This window comes from Euleptes europaea, chromosome 21, assembly GCF_029931775.1.
Source record: "Euleptes europaea isolate rEulEur1 chromosome 21, rEulEur1.hap1, whole genome shotgun sequence".
Lineage (NCBI taxonomy): Eukaryota > Metazoa > Chordata > Lepidosauria > Squamata > Sphaerodactylidae > Euleptes > Euleptes europaea.
This window is the reverse complement of record NC_079332.1, coordinates 13,389,600-13,416,400: the sequence shown is the minus strand read 5'-3', so window position 1 is coordinate 13,416,400 and position 26,801 is coordinate 13,389,600. Positions and strand designations below refer to the sequence as shown.

The 26,801-nt window shown below is 51.3% G+C and overlaps 1 protein-coding gene across 1 annotated transcript in view; it reads right to left on the bottom strand.

The window, feature by feature from the left end:
- The window catches only part of MAD1L1 (mitotic arrest deficient 1 like 1), a 383,773-nt gene that overhangs the window by 76,324 nt on the left and 280,648 nt on the right, over positions 1 to 26,801 (bottom strand). The window contains exon 19 of the mRNA XM_056866622.1: positions 21,184 to 21,374. Coding sequence (XP_056722600.1) covers positions 21,184 to 21,374 — 191 coding nt within the window. The remainder of the gene's footprint in view (positions 1 to 21,183; positions 21,375 to 26,801) is intronic.

Below are 26,801 nucleotides of genomic sequence, written 5' to 3'. Positions count from 1 at the left end.
TGACCGCCTCTAGACCCCACACACAAACGCACACACACTTTCTCTGGCCATTTATGCAGGGTCAATTTATTATTATTATTATTATTATTATTATTATTAATTAAATTAACAGCTCACAATATATTACAATAAATATAAAATTAAAGCATACAATTTTGAACCAACTGTTCAGTTTCGTTTAACAAGATGACATCCTATCTTCCTAACTGCTCCTTAGAAAATAACAAGAATGTCCTCCATGGAGAGGATAGTCTAAAGTACTGGTTCCCAACCAGGGGTCCATGGACCCCCAGGGGTCCGCGAGAACTAAATTAAGGTCCGCGGAACAAAGTTATAAACCCATAATAAATTAATATTTTCAATTAAAAGTTCTCTATTATAAAATATATATATTATAAAATATAATAAATATATTATATATATATATATCTATATCTATATATCTATATCTATATATATATATATATATATATATATATATATATATATATATATATAAATAAAATATATATATAAAATAAATATATATATAATTCTAAGTTTAATGTTTAACTAACAGTCATGATTAAAGTTTATTTTCAAATTCCCGGAATTTTTATTTTGAACCTTGGGGTTTCTGCACCGAACAAAAAAGTCCTAGTGGTCCCTGGTCAAAAAAAGGTTGGGAACCACTGGTCTAAAGTGAGTCTCAGGAGACCAACGTCAACCAGAAAGTCCCAGGTCCTCCAAAAGATAAAAACAAGTAAAGGGAACAAGGAATAAGAAAAAAAGGACAAAGGCGGGAAAAGCAAAAAAAAGGGGAAAAGAAAGGTAAGGGGAAGTAGAAACAAAGAGTGAAGGGCGGGAAAACAAAAGTTAACTGATAGAGTGATAAAAAAAAATAGTGGAAAAAATTATCCACTCCAACCCAAACCAAGATACCATCATCCTGTACATATTTTTGGTATCCGACATTTAAAACATGGGGAACAGGAATTATGAGTCCTATGCAGGGACAATTTTGATGCTCGCTCCAAGCTCTTTTTAAAAATGCGACCACTAAAATACCTACGCATGGTCCCAACGCAAAAGGAGAAATCCCACCCCCCCCCCTCGCCTGCTCCTTCGTTCCTTCCATTAGCAACCGCCATTCGCATAGCTGACGCGCGGCTGCGATTTTGCATGCTTCCTTGAGGGACTTCTTCGCGGTGGGGCAGAGCAAACACCAAAGGTCGCGTTAAAGGGGCTCTGAAGAAATGCGAAGCCGGTGTGCGCCGGCTTCGCAGTCACTTCCTGAATGATGGTTCAGCGTGAAAAACAAGGCGCTTCAACCTGGAACGCGCTGCTAGTTACCAAGCATAAAGGCCTCTCTCTCCTTTTCACCCAGTTGAGGAGACGTACATGACTCCGCACACTTCTGAAAAATGCACCGCGCAACTGTCAATATGCCACTGGTCCCCCACAAAACTCAATATCATAAACCCCTCGGAGAAAAGCTAGATGTTGTCAGACAAGCATTAATGCACGGCCGCGCGCGATAAGCTGAGATTGGCAGAAGTATGACCCTCGAATCAATACTTTCCCACAGGTTATGGCCGTGCAGGCGCACGCATGCCGGAATAACTTGGCGGCAGGCTCCTGATGCGTCTATAGTTGAGGCAAAGGAACGAAAGAGCAGATTAATGAAAACAGCGTTTGGACCGGCAAGGCGGGGGAGATCGAAGACAAAATCTCGGAGAAAAATAAAACTTTTTTGCTCTTTGTAACAGGGATGCCCGAGAATAAAGGCACTGGTTATGAACTTTTTCTGCATTCCAAACATCTTACATACACACTATAGGCACATGAAGCTGCCATATACTGAATCAGATTATCACTCCATCGTCAATATTGCCTACTCTGACTGGCAGCAGCTCTCCAGGGTCTCAGGCAGAGGTCTTTCACATCACCTACCAGCCTGGTCCTTTTAACTGAGGATGCTGGGGATTGAACCTGGGACCTTTGGCATGAGTACATGCAGCTGCCATATAGTGACCCAGACCATCAGCTCATCAAGGTCAGTATTGTCTACTCAGACTGGTAGCAGCTTCCCAGGGTCACAGGCAAAGGTGTAGCGTGGTGTAGTGGTTAAGTGTGGCGGGCTCTAATCTGGAGAGCCGGGCTGCTTTCCCCACTTCTCCACATGAAGCCTGCTGGGAGGCCCTGGGCTAGTCACAGTTCCCTCTGAACTCTCTCTGCCCCACCTACCTCACAAGGTGCATGTTGTGGGGAGTGGAAGGGACGGAGATTGTAAGCCGCTTTGAGACTCCTTAAAGGTGGGGTATAAAAACCAACTCTTCTTCTCCTTCTCCTATGGCACTTACCTCCAGCATTTTAAAAATCGGCATCAGCCAAGCAGAAAGCCCCACCTGGCCCTGCCTACTTACTCTTGGATGGTGCCGGGAAACGTGTTTGCGGGGGCTGTTGCCACCATGTTGGGGAACCCTGGCATAGATCTTGGGTTACAAGCACGTTAGAGAACCACCCTTTAGCTTTCCAAACCGACAGCAATGGACTCGGGGCGGGAAAATTGCCTGCCAGGGCCTGAACTCGTGATGGCGAGGGCAGAATGAATCAAAGCACGCATCTGCAAGGAGAGAAGAAATCTGATATTCGGTACGGCTTCTAGCAGCAGCAGCAGAAGAGTTGGTTTTTATATGCCAACTTTCTCTACCACTGAAAGAAGAATCAAACCAGCTTGCAATCGCCTTCCCCTCCCCTCCCTACAACAGACACCCTGTGAGGTAGGCGGGGCTGGGAGAGCTGTGACTAGCCCAAGGTCACCCAGCTGGCTTTGTGTGTAGAAGCGGGGAAACAAATCCAGTTCGCCAGATTAGCGTCCGCCGCTCATGTGGAGGAGAGGGGAACCAAACCCGGCTCTCCAGATCAGACTCCACCGCTCCAAACCACCGCTCTTAACCACTACACCACGCTGGCGGCAGAATCTACCTCCAATTTGAGTCCAGAGGGATTTCCACAGGCCTGGCACTACCGTGGCCGGAAGCAGGCCCGCCGTGACACCCCCCAACCCCAATCCACTCCATCTGCCCACGCTTCCTCGTCCGAGGACGGCGTCCAAGCCATCTGCGGCGATCTTCCACCAGAAATGGCTGGTTTCTTTCGCAGCAGCCAATTTAAATTAAATAACGATGTTTTAATGAGGGTTGGGGGGGGGGAACAGAGAGAGATGAAGGGGAACAAAAGCAGGCTTGGGCCGAGCAGCAGCCGGATGATAATTAGGTTAATTACCGCCGTGGCAGGCATGAAAGAGACAGATGCCGGTCCCAGCAGCCATGGGTCCAGGTGGCGCATGTTTGCAGCGCCCGATTGTGCCACAAAGGAAAGCGTCAGAATTGCCAGGGCGGGCGAGATCTGACGCATACAGGGCACGTTCAGGGGGTATCCAGTTTGGGAGGGGCCCATTGCGAGAAATGCGCCCACCCAGGCAGCAATTTTTTCCCCTGGGGTGCATTCCAGCCTAGCCCGATCTCATAAGCTCTCAGAAGCTAAGCAGGATTGGTCCCGGTTAGTACTTGGATGGGAGGCCACCAAGGAAGTCCAGGGTCGCTACGCAGGCGGCAAATCACCTCTGTTTGTCTCTTGCCTTGACTTCGTTGGCCTTGTCAGATCTCAGAAGCTAAGCAGGGTGGGTCTTGGTGAGTACTTGGATGGGAGACCACCGGGGAAGCCCAAGGTCCCTACTCAGGGGCAGACAATGGCCGGCCACCTCTGTACACGCCTTGCCTTGAAAGCCCCGCCATGAGTCAACTGTGATTTGACAGCGCTTTACACACAGACGATCTACAGCTTAAGAGTCCAGCACCACGGACAGCTCTTTCCCCACCGCTTCCTTCAATTCCCGGGGTTGGGTTGGCTTTGTGGTTATTCCTTGGATGGGAGACAACCAAGGAAGTCCAGGGTGGCTACGCAGAGGCGGGCAATGGCCAAGCGCCTCTGTTTGTTTCCCGCCTTGAAAACCCTACGGGGGTCACCGTAAATCAGTGGTGACGACACTTTCCACCACTGAAAGCAAACTTGGGAGAGAGGGTGATTGCTAGAGGGATTGCCCAGAAGAAGAAAAATATGTGCAAATGATTCCGACAGTTAAGTAATGCCCAGTCTCTCCTCCCAACCCAGTGAAAATGTTCTCCATCTTACAAAGAAAACAGTCATTTTTATCAGCAAGAGGAGCCTTCCTTTACACATTAGTCCACACTTAAGATCCTGCAAAGGGTTTTGATCCCAGTCTTAAGACTTCCCAAAATTATCCATTGAGCAAGGGGTGAGGGAAAAACTGGCCAAGAGGTCCCATGGGGGGTGGAAGAGCAGGTAGACACGTTCCTGAGAAGGAGGACTATTCAGGGAAAGGCACTGCCATAACGTCTAACGGGGCAAGACATACAGGTGGCCATTTCCGCAAGCTTACAGAGAAACCCACTCTTGTGGGCCAAAACAAGGCCAGAAGAAGGAGAAAAGTTGATTTTTATACCCCAATTTTCTCTACCTTTAAGGAGTTCCAACCCGGCTTACAATCGCCTTCCCTTCCTCTCTCCACAACAGACACCCTATGAGGGAGGTGGGGCTGGGAGAGCTCAAAGAGAGCTGTGACACGCCCAAGGACACCCAGCAGGCTTCAAGTGGAGGAGTGGGGAATCAAACTCGGTCCTCCAGGTTACAGTCCACTGCTTCTATATATATAAAAATACCTCTTCCACACCACTAAGGTAAAGGTCCCCTTTACCTTAGTGCTAGCACAGGGTCATTCCTAACCCATGGGGTGATGTCACATCCTGACGTTTCCTAAGCAGACTTTTGTTTGCGGGGTGGTTTGCCAGTGCCTTCCCCAGTCGTCTTCCCTTTACCCCCAGCAAGCTGGGTGCTCATTTTACCGCCTTCGGGAGGATGGAAGGCTGAGTCAACCTTGAGCTGGCGACCTGAACCCAACTTCCGTCGGGATCAAACTCAGGTTGTGAGCAGAGCTTGGACTGCAGTCCTGCAGCTTACCACTCTGCACCACGTTTGCAATAGAATCATAGAATCATAGAGTTGGAAGGGACCACAAGGGCCATCAAGTCCAACCCCCTGCACAATGCAGGAAATTCACAACTACCTCCCCCACACACACCCCTAGTGACCAGAAGATGGCCAAGATGCCCTCCTTTTCATCATCTGCCTAAGGTCACAGAATCAGCATTGCTGACAGATGGCCATCTAACCTCTGCTTCAAAACCTCCAGGGAAGGAGAGCTTACCACCTCCCGAGGAAGCCTGTTCCACTGAGGAACTGCTCTAACCGTTAGAAAATTCTTCCTAATGTTTAGCCGGAAACTCTTTTGATTTAATTTCAACCTATTGGTTCTGGTCCGACCTTCTGGGGCAACAGAAGACAACTCGGCACCCTCCTCTCTATGACAGCCCTTCAAGTGCTTGAAGATGGTTATCATATCCCCTCTCAGTCTTCTCCTTTTCAGGCTAAACATCCCCAGCTCCTTCAACCTTTCCTCATAGGACTTGGTCTCCAGACCCCTCACCATCCTGGACACGTTCCAGCTTGTCTACAACTTTCTTAAATTGCGGTGCCCAAAACTGAACACAGTACTCTAGCTGAGGTCTAACCGGAGCAGAGTAAAGCGATATTCCGCTGTCCTTCTGAAAGTGACGTATGGCAACTTATAGAAAACCTCAGCTTGCAAATGTTAGGAGCTGTCTTGCAGGCCTCGATATGCCAAAACGTACCCCTCGGCACGCCAATGCAAAACTGAGATCTTGCTCAGCCCGTATTCCGTTGGGGGCGCAGCGATAAAAAGGATTATCTTTCTGCTGAGTTCCTTTGTAGATGAAGCAATTCTTTCGATCAGACTAATTTAAAAAAAAAGGGGGGGGGAGAGGAAATCCACTTAAGATTCCACCAGGAGGTAAGAAAATTGTTTAGTGGAAGAGAACAAAAAGGAAAGAAACAAACAACGGGGACGTGCAGCGGGGACAGAAATTGCGGCCGGAGATGAAACAGACAATGGCTCGAAGGAAGCGGCAGAAACTGGCCGGAAAGGTGCAGGAAGGGGGGGTCGAGATAAAGGGGTCGAGATGAGCCATGGCGTTTGGGGGGCACAATCCGGTTTCCAATTAAAGCAAAGCCTCCCGCCCCTCTTCCCTCCCCGAGTCCCCTTCTTGACCTTTCACACAAATCTGATCCGGCTCATTTGGCAGAACGACATTAAGCCGGGGCATCAATGGCAAGCCGCCCCCTCCCGGAGCCGAGCCGAAACGCTTATCCTTGGAAGCGGCACGGAGGGGAAACTGTAAAACATTTTTTTAAAAAAGGCCCAAATAAAACGACGTGTAATTAACGAGAACGAGGGCTTAATCGAGGCCCGCCATCTCAAATCCACCTCCCCACGCCTGGCTGGTTCCACCGGCGAGCGCCATTGTTATTTTCGATTGCGGGCGCAGGGATGCGGGAGCAGGTGCTGGGCGAACGGCGCGCCGTCGGGAAACGGGCCAGGCCAGGCCTGGGGGGAGAGGTGGCGAAAGATGCCGCCAGCGCCCCCCCCTTTGGAGGAAACCGGCCAGTGGCACGCTGCGCGGAGGGCCCACCCGTCGCTCTATTCCAGAAGTAACAACGGGCAGTCTGGATATTCCTGGCACGACACGGGAAGGATCCTATTTACAGCCGTGGGCGAATACCAGCTTCCGGCTGAACACAGAAGCAGGAATGAAAGGGCTGTAAGATTCCTGCCACTTTTGACCATGAACTTGAAAGAGGGAGTTCCAAACAAAGATGAAGAAGAGGAAGATGAAGAGGAAGGAAAAGGAGAATAATTGGTTTTTATATGCAGACTTTCCCTTTTGACCATGAACTTGAAAGAGGGAGTTCCAAACAAAGACGAAGAAGAGGAAGAGGAAGATGAAGAGGAAGGAAAAGGAGAAGAAGAATTGGTTTTTATATGCAGACTTTCCCTTTTGACCATGAACTTGAAGGAGGGAGTTCCAAACAAAGACGAAGAAGAGGAAGAGGAAGAGGAAGAGGAAGGAAAAGGAGAAGAATTGGTTTTTATATGCAGACTTTCCCTTTTGACCATGAACTTGAAAGAGGGAGTTCCAAACAAAGACGAAGAAGAGGAAGAGGAAGGAAAAGGAGAAGAATTGGTTTTTATATGCAGACTTTCCCTTTTGACCATGAACTTGAAAGAGGGAGTTCTACACAAGGAAGAGGAGGAAGAGGAAGGAGAAGAAGAGTTGGTTTTTATACGCCGACTTTCTCTTTTGACCATGAACTTGAAAGAGGGAGTTCCATACAAAGACGAAGAAGAGGAAGAGGAAGATGAAGAGGAAGGAAAAGGAGAAGAAGAGTTGGTTTTTATATGCCGACTTTCCCTTTTGACCATGATCTTGAAAGAGGGAGTTCTACACAAAAAAGAAGAGGAAGAGGAAGGAGAAGGTTGGTTTTTAAATGCCGACTTTCTCTACCACTTAAAGGAGACTCAAACCGGCTTAGTCATCTTCCTCTCCCCACAACAGATGCCCTGTGAGGTAGGTGGGGCTGAGAGAGCTCTAAGAGAGCTGTGACTCGCCCAAGGTCACCCAGCTGGCTTCGTGTAAAGGAGTGGGGAAACAGTTCCAGTTCGCCAGATTAGCCACAGTTTGCCGATTCGGAGGTCCCAAATGGGAAGCCGACTCCCCACGAGCCCACAGTTTTGCTTTCGGTCCTCTGAACTGAGTTGAATTATATGTAGGTCTCCCATCGGAGTGACGCTGCCCTTCAAGAGGGCCAGTGCCCTCGACGGACGTCAGCACAGGCCCTTTGGTTTTGAGCCACGGCGCTCCACTCGTTGGAAGAAGGGCACCACCAGAACGGAGAGGCAGGGCGGCGCGGCGCGCGATTTATTTTCCCCTGGGTCTTTGGAGATCTGCATTAGCAGGGAACCTCCCCGCTTGGCTCCGCAATTATGGCAGGGCGGAGGTCCACACTCAAAGACGCCCCAAAACTTTTTGTGAAACACTTAAGCGCTTTCGTTCTGAACATCCCCAGCTTTAACCCACTAGTTGGATCACCCGTTATAATTTCCCGGTCACAGAGGGAATCAGCCGGCCGGCGCGGGGAACGTCTGAAAATCAGCCCGAGCAAAAAAATGGCCCAGAGACAGTATTGTTCTTGTGTCCCTCTACTTAACCCAGCCACATAAAGCTGAGATTTCACACGCCCTCCCGAAGCCACTGTTACAAGTGAAGCAAGCTCTGCAGGGAGGGGCCGTGGCTCAGTGGTAGAGCATCTGCTTGGCATCCAGAAGGTCCCAGGCTCAATCCCCGGCATCTCCAGTTAAAGGGACTGGGCAAGCAGCTGATGTGACAGACCTCTGCCTGAGACCCTGGAGAGCGGCTGCTGGTCTGAGTAGACAATACTGACTTTGATGGACCAAGGGGCTGATTCAGTATAAGGCAGCTTTGTGTTGGGAGTGGCTGTGGCTCAGTTGGTAGAGCATCTGCTTGGCACGCAGAAGGTCCCAGGTTCAATCCCCCAACATCTCCAGTTAAAGGGACCAGGCAAGGAGGTGATGTGAAAGACCTCCGCTTGAGACCCTGGGGAGCAGCTGCCGGTCCGAGTAGACAATGCTGACTTTGATGGTCCAAGGGTCTGGTTCAGTATAAGGAAGCTTCATGTGTTCATATGTTCATTTGGGGAGGGACTGTGGCTCAGTGGTAAAGCCTCTGCTTGGCATGCAGAAGGTCCCAGGTTCAATCCCTGGCATCTCCAGTTAAAGGGACTGGGCAGGGAGATGATGTGAAAGACCTCCGCCTGAGACCCTGGAGAGCAGCTGCCGGTCTGAGTAGACAATACTGACTTTGATGGACCGAGGGTCTGATTCATGTGTCCATGTGTTCAAATAGCCTCCCTACCACCACTGGGAGCATTCGGAGCACCTCGAAAATGTGCAATGCAATCAGGTAAGGGCATGGCCATGGGCAATAGGGTTGCCAATGCCGAGTTGTGAAATACCTGGTGATTTTGGCCGTGGGGCCTAAGGGGGGGGGGGCAGGGATTTCAGTAGGATATAATGCCACGGAGCCCTCCTCCCAAAATGGTCATTTTCTCCAGGAGAACTTCAACCACCCAGTGAAGATCCTTGTGCTGTGGTGGCGGCTGCCCACGAAATCGGCAGCGGCCAATCAGAAGCCTTGGTGGGCAGAGGTCCCGTTTGGCCCGGCCCCCTTTCTAAAAACATTCGGCGGGCCCCAGGAAAAAGTGCTGACGGGCGCCACAGTGCCCCCGGGTCCACAAGGTGCCACAGCATCAGGTGATATAAGCACGAGGGGACATGTTTCGTTTGAGACTAACAATGGTGAGACTGTGTGAGCTCCGGGCAGGAGGAGGAGGAGAAGGAGAAGGAGGAGAAGGAGAGGGAGAGGGAGAAGAAGGAGAAGGAGAAGGAGAAGGAGGAGGAGGAGGAGGAGAAGGAGGAGGAGGAGGAGGAGGAGGAGGAGAAGGAGGAGAAGGAGGAGAAGGAGGAGAAGGAGAAGAAGAAGAAGAGAAGGAGGAGAAGGAGAAGGAGGAGGAGGAGCAGGAGAAGCAGGAGGAGGAGCAGGAGAAGCAGGAGGAGAAGAGTTGGTTTTTATATGCTGACTTTCTCTCCCACTTAAGGAAGAACCAAACCGGCTTACAATCACTTTCCCGTCCCCTCCCCACAACAAACACCCTGTGAGGCAGGTGGGGCTGAGAGAGCTGCGACTAGCCCAAGGTCCCCCTGCTGGCTTCATGTAGAGGGGCGGGGAAACAAACCCAGTCCGCCAGATTGGCCTCCCGCCGCTCCAAGCCACCGCTCTTAGCCACTACCCCACGCTGCTTTACGTGTGGCCTGCTCGATTTATGGATTGCGTCAGGGACCCTCAATGAGCTATATGGACCATCTCTCCATTTCTGCCGTCACGGTCTCCCTTGTGGGCCTTCCCGAGAAACATGCCAGTTAATGCGCGTGGCGACTATTTTATTAATACGTCTCTCTCTCCCTCTCTCACTCCCTTTGTCAGTCATAGCAAGAAGCTTCCCGGCTCTGTTAATCCCCCCTTGCCTTCAGTACCTACTAGTTTGCAACGATGCTCGTAACCCTCCTTCTGAAGGCAGGCTCAAGCTCGGCAGATTAAAATTTTATGCCAGGCCGGCCTCCTGTTGGCGCTTTCAGGCTTCGAGCGCCCTCCCTTCCTCACCCCCCTAACTCTTCCAACAAATGTGAATCGGTTGTCAGGCGACGCTCCGGCGGTTAATTTAATGGGTTTCCAAACACCCATGCACAAACTTTTATTGCATCAGGAGCTCTTCAGAATAAGCGTGAATGAAGGTTTTATTTTGCAATGCCGCCATGCCGCGCGGGACATGACTTCATCGCTTCAAAACCCAGGTGGGTTGTTTCCCCCCCCCCGAGTGTCCAAATCACTGGTTCCCAACCAGGGGTCCGTGGACCCCCAGGGGTCTGCGAGAACTAAATTAAGGTCTGCGAAACAAAGTTATAAGCCCATAATAAATTAATATTTTCAATTAAAAGTTCTCTATTATAAATATATATATATTCAAATATTATTCTAAGTTTAATGTTTAACTAACAGTTATGATTAAAGTTTATTTTCAAATTCTCAGAATTTTTATTTTGAACCTTGGGGTCCCTGCACCGAACAAAAAAGTCCTAGTGGTCCCTGGTCAAAAAAAGGTTGGGAACCACTGGTCCAAATGGTCCGGTGTAAGGCGTATGTGAGGGTCTCTGTCTTTGTGTCTCTGCTTTCCATCACCTGCTGTGTTATCAGTGAACTCGTAAAAGCAGTTCACACCTTCTGGTCTCAGGCGCCAGGCCTGATGGCCCATGTATCTTCCCCCCCCCCGCTGTTCTTCCTGCCAGTACTCCCTCAGGCCGATGCGGCCTTGGAAGTGTGATAGCCGCCCAGACTTCCTGGGATCTGTCTGATGTTTTGTATTATGCCAAGCTTGTAACTTCCCATAACAATAAGTGTGAACCCCAGTGCCCCAGTGCCCTGGAGTCAATATATTCTGTAAACCCGTATAGCCCCTCACTTGCAACTTTCTACCTGTGCCTGTCTCATCTCCTGAAGGCTTCAATAAATCGATTGTTTCTGTATCAACGTCTGAGCAACTGATTTGGAGAAGCAAACTCAGAGAGGGGGATCTCTCACATTAAGTTGCAAGTCATTGCCTCTCGGACTGCAGCTGTACCGCTTTGGACAGAATGTCAGCCGACGAGGACACCACCCCTAACCCCGATGCCCCCAAGGAACCGGACGAGCCGGAGAAGCCGGACCCTAAAGAGGAGGGAGCCAAGCCAAAGAAACCGAAGGGTCGCGCCCCCGACCAAGATCGGGACGGACGTCCCCGGGGGCTCACTTATTGGCTGGACTCTCCCAAGGGCTGGTCGCTCTCGCGGACTGCGGCGAAGGATCGCCGGTTGGCCTTCCCCAGCACGGGACTCGAAGGGGACCCGGCCCGCAAAGAGGCCCTCATGGAGGAAGAACGAAAACAGTGGCAGGAAGACCGCCGGGCTATGCAGGAGCAGATGGAGATCATGCAACGCGTAATGGGTGAGATGGCCACGACCCTAGATGCGCTGAAATTGCAACCTCCAGCCGGTGCTCCCCCAGACGGGGCGCCAGTAGTTCCGCCCGCAACCCCTGCCCCCCCGGCCCGTCGGGACCTGAAAGTCACGTATGACGGGTCGGGAGACCAGTTGACCTTTTTTATGGTCCAAGTAGACATTTTTATGCGGGAACAAGGCCGAACCTTCGTTTCTGAGGAGTCCCGGGTGCAGTACGTGGCTTCCTTACTGCAAGGGGAGGCGGCTGCCTGGATGGTGTTGCAGTATGAACTCCGCTCGCCGGTGCTGCGAACCCTGGACGAGTTCATGGTAGCACTCCGAAACCGTTTTGAGGACCCGACTCTAGGTGAGCGGGCTAAAGCCTCCCTGATGCAACTGCGCCAAGGGACTAAGTCGGTGGCGCAGTATGCAAGTGGGTTCCAGTCACTGGCTAGCCGAATTCTGGACTGGAGTGAGGCTACCTTGGTACAATGTTTCAGGGAGGGTCTCAACCCAGACCTCCAACATTGGGCCTTCATGCAAGGGAACCCCCCGGATGTGGAAGGTTGGGTTCGCCATGCTGCTGACATCGAGAATCGCAAACAACTCCTGAACTTGTCCAAGCAACGGATTGGGCGAGACCCCAGGCCCCGGGGTGACCGTGGCCGGGAACTCCGGCAAGGGGGTGGCGGGGTCCTCTCGGCCGCGGAACGCCGCAAGCGGTTCGAGGCCGGCGTCTGCCTGATCTGCGGGGGAAAGGGTCACTTTGCATCGCAATGCCCCTCTCGCTCAGGCCGTCCGACCCCTCCCCGCCAAACCCAGGCCGAGCCGACGAAACCGGCCGCCGACAGCCAGCCTCGCCGCAGAAGTGGACCACTGAGCCGGCGCTCCGGCGCACCCTCCGCTCTCCACGCACGTCCCCAGGATGGGGCATCCGACTCTACGGTCCCATCGGGGTCCCGGATTACAAATACCGTCTTTGATTCGGACGGCTCCCCGGAGGCCACTACCCCGTCCCCCTCTTCCAGCGAGGAGGAAGAGTGGGAACAGCCGGCAAAAAACGCCGTCGGTCTGCTGTAGAGGGGGCTCCGCAGCAGACCGTCCCTATCGTTGTGCAAGGAGCTCCACCGATGGTAAGCGCCCAAGAGGACAATGTATTTGTGCGTGTCCATCTGTCCCTACCCAAAGGGGGCCCCCCGTTAGAGGTCCCCGCGTTGGTCGACTCGGGGTGTGCCCGCACCATGATAAATGAGGAAACTGCCAAGAAGTTGGGTGTCCGGCGCAAGCGGCTTCCGGGACCCCTCCGTTTTTCCCAAATGGACGGGAGTGACTTTAAACGGGGCCCGGTGACCCACAGAACTGCAGCCGTGATTATGTCCGTGGGGGAACATTGGGAACGGTTGTATTTCACTATCGCCCCTATTGTAACCCCTGTGGTGTTAGGGATGAACTGGTTAAGGGGGCACAATCCCTCCATTGATTGGGTTAAACGGGTGCTTTCCTTCCCCGAAAACCCCTGTGGGTTGCATGACAAGGAACGGGTACTCAGGACTCCAGCCGCCGCACTGGTAGGGTCCCCCGCCCCAGTCTCTCCTCAATTACCCTCTGAGTACTCGCAATTTACTGATGTTTTTGATGTTAGAGAGTGCGACGAACTGCCTCCCCACAGAGAAACGGACTGTGCCATCGAGATTGTAGGGGAAGGCAAACTGTCTAAGGGAAAGGTTTACCCCATGAGCCCTAGTGAAAAGACAGTGTTGCGAGACTATCTGGATGTCAATCTGGCGAGGGGTTTCATACGCCCCTCCAAGGCTCCTTATTCAGCCCCAGCTTTCTTTGTAAAGAAAAAGACGGGAGATTTAAGACTGTGTATTGACTTTCGCAGACTGAACGCAGTCACCCAGTCTAATGCTTACCCCCTCCCTCTTATTCCTGACCTTCTAGCACAATTAAAGGAGGGCCGAATCTTCACCAAACTGGACTTGGTAGAAGCCTACCACCGCATTCGCATCAAAGAAGGAGACGAACCCAAAACGGCCTTTTCCAGTTGTTTTGGGATGTTTGAGTACCTAGTCATGCCGTTCGGACTTTCGGGGGCTCCGAGTGTCTTTATGCAATTAATTAATGAGGTTTTGCATGATTTGCTGTTTCGGGGGGTGGTGGTATTTCTCGATGACATCCTTATTTACTCTGAAACCATGGAAGACCATGTGCGCCTAGTGCGAGAGGTGCTCCAGCGGCTGCGGGAGCACAAACTGTATGCTAAGGTGTCCAAATGTGAATTCCACCAACCCTCCATTACATTTCTGGGGTATGTGATCTCCCACCAAGGGTTGGAAATGGACCCCGCCAAGGTCCAGGCAGTGCGGGACTGGGAACCCCCCACTACCCGCCGCCAACTTCAGCAGTTTTTGGGGTTTGCCAATTTTTACCGGAACTTCATTCCTAACTTTGCCCAAGTTGCGCTTCCCCTCACTGCCCTGTTGCGTACCAAGGACAAGGGGGCTAGCGCCGCGCTTCCCTCAGCCCGTTTGCAATGGTCCCCCCAGTGCCAGCTAGCTTTTGAACGTTTGAAGCTACTTTTTTCATCCGAACCCGTTTTGGCTCACCCAGATTGCACCAAGCCTTTTGTGGTGCAAGTGGATGCCTCGGATGTAGCCATGGGCGGGGCCCTATTGCAGAGGGATGAGGGGGGACGGTTGAGACCATGCGCCTACTTCTCCAAGAAGTTTTCCCAGTCTGAAATCAACTGGGCCATTTGGGAGAAGGAGGCAGCAGCGGTCAAACATGCCCTTACCATATGGCGACACTTCTTGGAAGGGGCCGAACTGCCATTCGAAGTGTGTACCGATCACAAGAATCTTGAGGCCCTCAAGGGGGCTAGAAAACTCAATGCCAAACAGGTTCGGTGGGCCCAATTTTTCGCTAAGTTCCGGTTCACTCTCAGACATGTCCCTGGCAAAGAAAATGCCCTAGCCGACGCTTTGTCACGACTTCCCCAGTATCGCAACGATTTCGATCGCCCAGTCGACTCCCTGTTCACTCCCGAGCAGCGAGGGGAAGTTCCTAGCTTAGCCGTCACCACCCGGTCCCAAGCCCGACCACCGGAGACCCCCCCTACACTCAAAGGCATCCCGGAAGCCTTCCAACAGCGACTCCGGGACGCCTCCTTGCAGGAGGAGGAGCATCATCTCCTCCCCACTGGTCTGGAACGTACCAACACTTGGTGGGTGCAAGGGGGGAAACTGTACGTCCCCTCCTCTCTTCGCAAGGAAGTATTGGGACTTGTACATGGTGCCAGGCTAGCGGGTCATTTTGGTTTCATAAAAACGCTTCACCTGGTTCGAAGACAATTCTGGTGGCCCGGTATGAGATCTGATGTAGAGTTGTATGTGCGCAGCTGCCCCACCTGCGCCACAGCCAAGAAACGGATGGGAAAACCCCCAGGGCTTCTCAAACCGCTTGAGAGCCCCTCCCGTCCCTGGGAAGTCATCGCCATGGATTTTATCACCGACCTACCTCCGAGTCGGGGAAAAACGGTTCTTTGGGTTATCACAGACCTCTTTTCCAAACAGGTTCACTTCGTTCCATGTGCAGGCCTTCCTTCAGCCCAGGGCTTAGCTAAACTGTTCATCACACACGTCCTCAGGCTACACTCGATCCCGAGGAAGGTCCTCTCCGACCGGGGGGTCCAGTTTGTTGCCAAATTCTGGCGGGCCTTCCTAAAGTTAATGGGAGTGGAAGAGCAGGGCCTTTCTTCCGCCTATCACCCCCAAACGGATGGTCAAACAGAACGAGTAAATGCGGTGGTAGAATGTTATTTGCGTTGCTATGTAAATTTCCACCAGGACGACTGGGTCGACCTGCTGCCATTTGCCGAATATGCGTATAACAATGCGCCTCATTCCTCTACCGGCTTTAGTCCCTTCCAAGTTATATACGGGACGGATTTCGGCCCTTTCGGTTCTGCCCCCGTCTCGCCAGAGCTCCAGTCTACCCCTGACCTTCAGGAGTGGATTCAGGTGGTTAAATCCACCTGGCCATGGTTGCTCAAAAATCTGGAAAGGGCAAAAAGCAAGTACAAGGAACAAGCAGACAAACACCGGTCTCCGGGATGGGAACTCAAGGTGGGGGAGCAAGTCTATCTGTCCACCAAAAACCTCCGCTCTCTTCGCCCCTGCAAAAAACTGAGCGACCGTTATGTGGGACCTTTCCCCATTACCAGAGTAATCAACGAGGTTACTGTGGAACTGGACCTCCCAAAAACTCTGAAAGGAGTCCATCCAGTCTTTCATATAAGCCTCCTCAAACCCTATGTGGCAGCCCCCCAGTTCCACCCCCCTCCCGCACACGAGATTCCTACCGTAGTAGGAGGGGACACCCATTTGGAAATATCCAAGGTTTTAGACTCCAAATGGAAGAAAGGGAAACTGTTTTACTTTGTTCGCTGGAAAAACCTTGGCTCCGCTCATGACGAATGGGTGGCCGCACCCCACATGGCGGCTCCTCGCTTAGTCCGGGAATTCCACCTTGCTTATCCCGATAAGCCTCGTCCTCTCGGGGACCCCGGGGGGGGGCCTTAAGGGGGGCAGAATGTGAGGGTCTCTGTCTTTGTGTCTCTGCTTTCCATCACCTGCTGTGTTATCAGTGAACTCGTAAAAGCAGTTCACACCTTCTGGTCTCAGGCGCCAGGCCTGATGGCCCATGTATCTTCCCCCCCCCCGCTGTTCTTCCTGCCAGTACTCCCTCAGGCCGATGCGGCCTTGGAAGTGTGATAGCCGCCCAGACTTCCTGGGATCTGTCTGATGTTTTGTATTATGCCAAGCTTGTAACTTCCCATAACAATAAGTGTGAACCCCAGTGCCCCAGTGCCCTGGAGTCAATATATTCTGTAAACCCGTATAGCCCCTCACTTGCAACTTTCTACCTGTGCCTGTCTCATCTCCTGAAGGCTTCAATAAATCGATTGTTTCTGTATCAACGTCTGAGCAACTGATTTGGAGAAGCAAACTCAGAGAGGGGGATCTCTCACAGCGTATTTGCACTTATTTATTTACACCCCCCACCCCGGTCGGGGCTCAAAGCAACGCCGAGCGTCGTTCTCCTCTCCTCCGTTTCCCCACCACGACAACCCTGTGAGGTAGGCCAGCCAAAGAGTTTGGGGAGGGCCCCAAATCCACCCAGCCAGCCAGCCAGCCAAGGAATAGAGAATAAAACTGCTGCTGTCATACTGCCCTTGTACAAATCTATGGTGAGGCCACACTTGGAATACTGTGTACGGTTCTGGTCACCACACCTCAAAAAGGATATTGCAGAGCTTGAGAAGGAGCAGAAAAGAGCAACCAAAATGATCAGGGGACTAGAGCAACTGTCCTATGGGGAGCGGTTAAGACGCTTAGGGCTGTTTAGCTTGGAAAGGAGGCGGTTAAGGGGAGACATGATAGGGGCCTATAAAATGATGCATGGTGTGGAGAGTGTGGACAGGGAGAAGCTTTTCTCCCTCTCTCATAATACCAGAACGCGAGGTCATTTGCAGAAGCTGGAAGGTGAGATATTCAAAACAGATAAAAGGAAGTCTTTCTTCACACAATGCACAGTTCCAAATGAGGAACTCCCTGCCCCAGGATGTGGTGATGGCTGCCAACTTGGAAGGCTTGAAGAGGGGAGTGGACATGTTCATGGAGGAGAGGGCTACCCATGGCTACTAGTCAAAATTAATACTAGTCATGATGCATACCTATTCTCTCCAGGATCAGAGGACCATCCCTATTATATTAGGTGCTGTGGAACACAGGTAGGATAATGGTGCTGCAGTCGTCTTGCTTGTGGGCTTCCTAGAGGCACCTGGTTGGCCGCCGTGTGAACAGACCGCTGGACTGGATGGACCTCAGTCTGATCCAGCAGGGCCTTTCTTATGTTCTTATGAGACTGTTTGCTGAACCCCTGTGCTCAGAGGTGTGGGGGGAGAGGAACGCTGGAATGGGTCCCACCCCCCATTTATTTTAGCAAAAGGCCAGTCGAACTGTGAAGTCTTTGCATTGGAAGGAACTGGGAAGGGGGGACATTCAGATGGAGGGAGGGAAAATAAGAGAAGGAAACCAAACACGTCCAGCCTCCGCATACTCCTCTGGGTTGCCTACACATTACAACCACTTACAAAAATGCACAGAATGTGTATAACCACCCAAGACCTCTAATGAAGGGGCAACGGTAATAGACTCGGTATCTGCCAAAAGGCCGGTAATTGTAATATATTACTTCCCACAACAAAAATCATCTGCATCTTAAAATCCTGGCGGGGTGTTTAGAGGAAAACTTCCGCTGCATTTAATTTTTAAAAAAATATATAAAATAAAAACAACACGGAGAGGCAGAGAGCTGTAAAAAATGATACGTCCCCGCCCCGGGTACGAGCCAGCGGGGGGTTTCCAAATAAACGCCATTATCTCTTGGCACAGCAAGCACATCTACAGTGTCGGGAGGGATTCTCCCGAGTGGATTGCGACGGGTTTTTTATTCCCCCCCGAGAGTCAGTTAATCGGCAGCGTGCGTCCTTGTTCACATACGAGGAGACCTCGGTTAATTTGTTCATCGGCGCTTCGGTCCGAGGGGAACGCAAGCGGCGGCGGGAAGCTACGGCAGCCGTGGGAAACGTTGAGCCTGTACGAAGACTGGCGCAGGTTGGCAGGGAACGGGAGCCCCGTTCCGATCACCCACCTGAGCCACGGCCCCTCCCCAAGGCACTCCTCCTGGCGTCCAAGCGAAGAAACCGTTTAAGTGCCAAATACTTGTCGAAGTCAGCTTCCGTTCTGCAGTCTATATAATTTCTGCCGCAATGGCTCGAAAGCGGCCACGGAGCCCACGGCTCAAATCACGCCATGCGAAACCAAATACTTTCGCACAGGTCCCCAAGTGAACAAAAGTTTGACCTAAAACAGGGGTGTCAAACATAAGGCACGCGGGCCGGATCCAGCCCCTTGAGAGCACTTCTCCGGCGCCACGCCATTCCCCACTCTCGATCTGGGCTGGCGACATGGGGCCTGGCACGACCAAAGGACATTTAGAAGGAGGAGGAGGAGGGGGGAGGAAGAGGAGGAGGAGGAGGAGAAGAAGAAGAAGAAGAGGAAGAGAAGAGTTGGTTTTTATATGCTGACTTTCTCTACCACTTCAGGCAGAATCAAATCAGCTTATAATCCCCTTCCCCTCCCCACAACAGACACCCTGTGAAGTAGGTGGGGCTGAGAGTGTGACTAGCCCAAGGTCACCCAGCTGGCTTCATTTGTAGGAGTGGGGAAACCAACCCGGTCCATCAGATTAGCATCCGTCACTCATGTGGAGGAGTGGGGGAATCGAACCCGGTTCTCCAGATCAGAGTCCACCGCTCCAAACCACCCCTCTTAACCACTACTCCACGCTGGCTATTTATGTCACATCCGGCCCTCGTAACAATGGAGTTCGATACCCCTGATCTAAAACCAAGGGGAAAAGGTGGGACCGTAAACCCACCCTGCAAAAACAAGAAAAGAAGCCACAGCCAGCGTATTTTTCTATTTTAGAGCTGTCCGTTCTGCGCGTTTGATAGCTGTAATGAAAATTAAAAGCCGCCATGGCCTACGAAGAAACATGCCCGGAGGTTTATGGGGGAGCAATCAAAATTCACTAGGTACGGAAGGGCGGGTTTGCCCTAACAGGGGGAGTGCGGACCCCGCAACGTCTTTTTAAAGCCGCATGCGCGCTTAAAAAAAAAAGATGAGCGCGGCCTCGGCTGAGCGGGAGGACACGAGAGAGAAGACTGATGTCGTGGATGCTTTGTCGCAGATCGAGTCCGTGGCGGCGCGGCTGCCACCCCTGGCAGGGAACCCAACAGCAGAAGGAAATGATGCCTTTAATTCTGGACCCCCAGGTGAAGCCACGCTGCCAAGCCAGCGGTTGGTTTCCCCCGCTACAAAGAGTATTACCAGCAGTTATTAATTGTGACGGCCGGGTCTCCAAAGAGCCTCCTCTCTCCCCCACCCAGGAGTCGATTGCCCAAAGAGACGATGAATGGTATGTGCAAGGGGACCGGCAGGGGAGGGAACGCACCCAGGGCCCTATAACTGCTCAGAAAGTCAGCGAGCATAAACCTCGAGGAATAAACATTTATACGCTCCCTTAAGTAAGTGAGCCATAAAATGGGGCGTTGGTGGTTCAGAGGCTCATGAATCGATGCTGGCAACGGATAGACAGAAGTGGGCGAGGTGGGGGGGTTTTCATTTGAGATTAACCCCTTCCTCGATTCCCATGCAGACACCCCGAGGGTTGCCTGCTTGCCAAAAAATGTCCTCTGGCCGGCTACCCGGGGAAACCAGAATAACAAGCCAAGAGGTTGGCATCGCGGCGTCATTAGATGAAGGGAAACAAGGCACCGCGGTGACCCGCGGTCTCCCGTTTGTTTCCGTGATGCAGGGATGAGAGTTTATAAGGCATTCGGGCTCAACGGGGTTTGTTTGGACTGGCACCTGTTGGAGTAACCGGGAAATAACAGAAGGGGCCCGCTGTCCGGAGAGGGCAAGAACACCAGCCAACAACCATTCACTCTGGCAGTTGATTCTAGTTGCTAGGGGGATTTCTCCCCCGCCCCCCAAGAAACCCAAACTGGTGTCTTTTTGGTGAATCATTTCTATCCCAGCTGTTAAGTGCTCAAAACATGAATTGCGATCAACCCATAAACAGGGGTCACTGGCGGGGAGGTAGTTGTGAATTTCCTGCACTGTGCAGGGGGTTGGACTAGATGACCCTGGAGGTCCCTTCCAACTCTATGGTTCTGTATAATTCTATATAAATCATCCCACCACCTCCTCGGGTCTTTCCGGCAACCCCCCTGACTTCTTAATTTAGCCAAGGGAAAAAAAGGGGTTCTTAATTTAGCCAAGGGAAAAAAAGAAAGCGGAAGAGGGAAGACAGAGCACTTTAAACCAGGGGTACTCGAACCTCTTGAGCATGTGGGCATCTACAGCCCTGCTGAGCAAAAGACCCAGCTGGACCCGCCCACTTTCTAAAAACCCTTGGTGGGCACTGGGGGAAAAGTGTCGGTGGGCACCAAGTCAGGGTAAAAGTAAAGGTAAAGGTCCCCTGTGCAAGCACCGGGTCATTCCTGACCCATGGGGTGACGCCACATCCCGACGTTTCCAAGGCAGACTTTGTTCGCGGGGTGGTTTGCCAGTGCCTTCCCCAGTCGTCTTCCCTTTACCCCCAGCAAGGTGGGTCCTCATTTCACCGACCTCGGAAGGATGGAAGGCTGAGTCCACCTTGAGCCGGCGACCTGAAACCGACTTCCGTCGGGATCGAACTCAGGTCGGGAGCAGAGCTTTTGACTGCAGTACTGCAGCTTTACCACTCTGCGCCACGGGACCCCCTGCTCTAACCTCTCTTTCGAACAAAAAGACTCGAAGCCCGTGAACACTTTCCCAAACAGCGGGCCAGAAAAGTACGAACGCCACCAAAAACGTCGTCCGGGCGGGTATCATCTCGGGGTGTGTGTGTGTGCAGACAAGGGAGGCAAAGGAATATCGGGCAACACAGCGCCTTCGCCCGCGTGGGGGAAAGGCCGAGCCTACCTTGAAGATCAAGCAGTCTTCCTTGTGCTCGGCGTAGACCGAGGTGAGCCGGTACTGATTCTCGCACGTCATGTCGATCTGGTACCCGGTCAGCTTGTAGCACACTTTGCGGAACTCCGTGATCTTGGTCCGGAAAACCTCCTTCAGGCGCTGGTTTTTCAGCTCCGCGCTCTCCAGCTGTTTCTTCAGCTCTGGGGAAGAGAAAAGGGGGGGGGGTCCGGTGGGTTGGTTTGATGTTGTTGCCGGTTACAAACCCGATTCCACGAGCTTTCTTTTAAAAAAAAAATTGGTATTATTTTTTGTAAAACGCATACAATACACATCACGCACACTTTAAACTCCATATCCGCGACAAGGTCCTCCTCAACTAACAAACAGAGCGTGGCTAATACATTCTGTATCAGTTAATGCATTTCTTATTAGTCTGGACTAACACTATATTCTTTACCAAAACAAATACGTAAGCATTTCTCTAATTTACATTTAATCTAAATTATTTCTTTTCACTTATAATTATGTTGACTTGGAACATGAATACTCCTAGATCAGTGGTTCCCAGCCTTTTTTTGACCAGGGACCACTAGGACTTTTTTGTTCGGTGCAGGGACCCCAAGGTGCAAAATTAAAATTCTGAGAATTTGAAAATAAACTTTAATCATAACTGTTAGTTAAACATTAAACTTAGAATAATATTTGAATAGGTGTTTTTTTTATAATAGAGAACTTTTAATTGAAAATATTAATTTATTATGGGTTTATAACTTTGTTTCGCGGACCTTAATGTAGTTCTCGCGGACCCCTGGGGGTCCACGGACCCCTGGTTGGGAACCAGTGTCCTAGATAAATCTAATAATCAACATTTTTGAAGTACCCTAAAAACCAAAACAATTTTCCGTATCAAATCTACTTACTATTACATCTATACATTTTCCATATCAAATCTACTTACTATTATATCTATACATCATAATCTATATGATCATCAAACTCTCTTAGGGTTAACAGCATTTCTCTGTCTAAGGATGTATTATTTTGAAACAAAATCAAAATATATCTTCCAATTTAAGAAAGATGTAGACAAGGTGGAACGTGTCCAGAGGAGGGCAACAAAGATGGTGAGGGGTCTGGATACCAAGTCCTATGAGGAAAGGTTGAAGCAGCCTGGAGACGATTGAGAGTTGATATGATAGCTATCTTTAAGTACTTGAAGGGCTGTCATATGGAGGATGGTGCCGAGTTGTTTTCTGTTGCCCCAGAAGGTCGGACCAGAACCAACGGGTTGAAAGTGGTGAGCTCTCCCTCCCTGGAGGTTTTTAAGCACAGGCTAGATCGCCATCGGTCAGCAATGCTGATTCTATGGTAGATCATGGTAGATCTTAGGTAGATCTTAGGTAGATCATGGTAGATCTTAGGTAGATCATGAGAGGGAGGGCATCTTGGCCATCCCCTGGGCATGGAGTAAGGGTCACTGGGTGTGTGCGTGGGGGGAGGTAGTTGAGAATTTCCTGCATGGTGCAGGGGGTTGGACTAGATGACCCTGGTGGTCCCTTCCAACTCTATGATTCCAATTGCTCAGTTTACAAAACTGGGAACTCGGAGCGTTAGCCAATGCAGCAATAACCCAGAAGAAATCAGGAAGGAAAAAGGGAAAGTCACGCTGTTATCACGGGAAAAAAGACAGGAAAGGAGACAACTCAGTCCTCTCTTTCTGCCTTGGCAGGTTCTCAGAAAAGGAGCCCCCCCCAGGGCAGCGGCCGGTCAACCGGTATTTAAATCGCCGCTAAGGCCGCTGCCAGCATTGTGAATCCTTCAAGAAGCTACATGCCAATTACCATGAATCCTTCACCCAAGGTGCTTTCGGAGTAATTAAACCACAATTTATCCCTCCATTAATTACAGCGACGGGCTTTCCGTTAAAACACACAGTGCCTAAGTCAGCGTGTTTTTACCAACGCAGCAGTCCAGGATTAGCACAGAGACATTTATTGCCAGAACGCGCAGGGGGGTCTCGTTCTCCGAAACCTCCCGCCTCTCCTCCCTCCCTCCACGTGGTTCCTGGCCACAAAGTCAGGCGAAGAGACGGGAAAGCCGCCCTTGTTCCAGCATCTGTGGTGCAGTTTGGTTGGAATCCCAGACCCTGTTTCTCCCAAACCGGGTATGATCCTGGAAGTCCAGGAGGGACTGGGAGCAGGGAAATTGGAAAGGATTTCATAGAATCATAGAGTTGGAAGGGACCACCAGGGTCATCTAGTCTAACCCGCTGCACAATGCAGGAAATTCACAACTACCTCCCCCCCCCACACTCCCAGTGACCAGAAGACGGCCAAGATGCCCTCCCTCCCATCATCTGCCTAAGGTCACAGAATCAGCATTGCTGACAGATGGCCATCTAGCCTCTTCTTAAAAACCTCCAGGGAAGGAGAGCTCACCACCTCCCGAGGAAGCCTGCTCCACTGAGGAACCGCTCTGTTAGAAAATTCTTCCTAATGTCTAGAGGGAAACTCTTTGGATTTAATTTCAACCCGTTGGTTCTGGTCCGGCCTTCTTAGGCAACAGAAAACCACTCAGCACCATCCTCTATATGACAGCCTCTCAAGAACATGGCTATCATATCCCCTCTCAGTCTTCTCCTCTTCAGGCTAAACATAACCAGCTCCTTCAACCTTTCCTCATAGGACTTGGTCTCCAGACCCCTCACCATCCTTGTTGCCCTCCTCTGGACACGTTCCAGCTTGTCTACAACTTTCTTAAATTGTGGTGCCCAAAACTGAACACAGTACTCTAGGTGAGGTCTAACCAGAGCAGAGTAAAGCGATACCAAAATTTATTAATTTTGTTTCATTTATACCCTGCCTTTCTCAACCAGAGGGACCCAAAGCAGCTTACAACATCCTCCTCTCCCCCATTTTTATGCTCGCAAAACCTGCGAGGTAGATTAGGCTGGGGGTATGTGACCAGCCCAAGGCTACCCGGCAAGCTTCCATGGTGGAAGCGGGGATTCGAACCTGGGTCTCCCAGCTCCTAATCCGACACTGTAACTCAGGGATCGCCCATATGGTGTTGGCCAACATGTTTCTCGGAGCCGGACAAGTGTTTTTGGAAAGCGGGTGCGGCCAGGTGGGGCTTTTGCCAAGCAAGGTTTCTTATAGGCTACTAGAGAGGGGCTATGGCTCAGTGGTAGAGCTTCTGCTTGGCATGCAGAAGGTCCCAGGTTCAAACCCCAGGAGCATCTCCAGTTAAAGGGACCAGGCAGGTAGGTGATGTGAAAGACCTCCGCCTGAGACCCTGGAGAGCCGCTGCCGGTCTGAGTAGACAATACTGACTTTGATGGACTGATTCAGTATAAGGCAGCTTCATGTGTTCATGTGAGATTGGATTGGCTTTGGAAGCATTGGAAGCAGCTGCCACAACGGCATAAGGGTCTTCACTGTGCGACAGAACGTGAGCTGCAGTGGCCATGTCCTCGCAGGCTCAAAACGTTGGGGACCCCTGCCCTAACTGCTACGCCACACCGGCTCCCTGGACACGCCCAAGAAGTGTGCAACTCCAGCTAACAGGAAAATGAATATAGAATTGCAACCTGGTCTAAATCCCCAGAGATCTCAGCCAGGTTTTCGCTGCCTGATACAAGCTGGCACCTTCCCGGGATCATTGTTTTTACATTGGCAACTATCCCCCCCCCTTCCCGGCTTCTTGGCGGTTCGAACCCCTTTGATATATTGAGTGATCGGCCGCTGAATTCGGGGGGTTAACTGGCACTTCCGACCTCAACAGTCTCCAGCATTTTAACATGAGAACATAAGAAAGGCCCTGCTGGATCAGACCAAGGCCCATCTAGTCCAGCAGTCGGTTCACACACTGGCCAACTAGGTGCCTCCAGGAAGCCCACAAGCAAGACGACTGCAGAAGCACCATCCTGCCTGTGTTCCCCAGCACCTAAAATCATAGGCATGCTCCTCTGACCCTGGAGAGAATAGGTATGCATCATGACTAGTATCCATTTTTACTAGTAGCCATGGATAGCCCTCTCCTCCATGAACATGTCCACTCCCCTCTTCAAGCCTTCCAAGTTGGCAGCCCTCACCACATCCTGGGGCAGGGAGTTCCACAGTTTAACTCTGCATTGTGTGAAGAAATATTTCCTTTAATCTGTTTTGAATCTCTCGCCCTCCAGCTTCAGCAGATGAAGTTCTAGCATTTTGAGAGAGGGAGGAAAGCTTCCCTCTGCCCACCCTCTCCATACTTCTCCTATAATTGTATGGGCCCCGATCGCGTCTCGCCTTAACCGCCTCCTTTCCAAGCTAAACAGCCCTAAGCGTTTTAACTGCTCCTCACAGGGCTCTAGCCCCCCTGATCATTTTGGCTGCTCTTTTCTGCACCTTCTCCAGCTCTGCAATATCCTTTTTGAGGTGTCGTGACCAGAACTGCACATGGTATTCTAGGTGCGGTCTCACCGACAGCAGCAGTTTTATTCTCTATTCCTCGCCTAATTATGGCCAGCGTGGAATTTGCCTTTTTCACAGCAGCCCCGCACCAGGTCGACATCTCCATCGGGCGATTTGGTATTCACGCGGGCTGTCCCGACACCCCATCTATTCAGAATAGCGTTCCCCCAGCTGAAAGCAACATCTACCCCCCCTCCCCAAAAAAGCTGTCCAAATTTCAGCGGCGAGCAATATTTCACCCCTGTCAAAGATTGCCCGGGCTTCAATATATCTCAGACGTTCAACTGGGATAAAATTACATATATATTTTTTTAAATAAAAGCAACCCTGCCTTGGTGAAGCAAACATCCCTCTTCCTAGCTGACGGCAGAAGCCGCCTGGCCCAAATTGCATAAGATGAGGACCTGGTAAAATGGCAGGCGGGGTTTCATGGCGCTTTCGGGGCGTTCTGCTTGACTCCTGGATGCCTACATTTCGAGCATCTGTTGCGATAACTGTTACTGCCGGTATCGATGTTTTTTGCCGCTCAGGCGGACCCGAAAATGAGTTTTGGTGAGCTCCCAGCCAGCCGGAAGGGAAACGGCTCGAGGGAAACATAAAAGCCCGATTGTGCAGGGGGTTGGACTAGATGACCCTGGTGGTCCCTTCCGACTCTATGATTCTGCGATTCTATGATTCAACCTGGGTTCAATTGCGGTACCCCTTGTTAAATTTTGTTTTGAACATGGAACCTGGATGCCGCAGCCTACTGATCTCTATGAAATGCCGCTCCTGGGGGATAGACTACCCCAGGGGTGGGGAACGTCAGGCCCGGGGGCCGTTTAAGGCCCGCAAAATCATTTGGTTTGGCCCTTCAAGGGTCCTGGCAGATCTCTAGCTCAAAAGGATCTAAGACTGGCGACCAACCTGTGGCACCAGGTGGGTGAGTGCGCCACCAGTTGGATGCCTGCCTGCTTGCCTGCACCGGGGGTGGGGTTCATCCGGGGCAGCTGCCTGCTTAGGGCTTAGTCGGCTAATTTCTAAGTTGATAATTTTGTATGGCCCGTGGATGATGTTATAAATATCCAAATGGCCCTTGGTTGAAAAAAGGTTCCCCACCCCTGGACTACCCCAAGGGATTATGTTCGGGGCGGGGGGGGCTACAGTGGGAAAGAGGAATCAGCGGGAATGGCC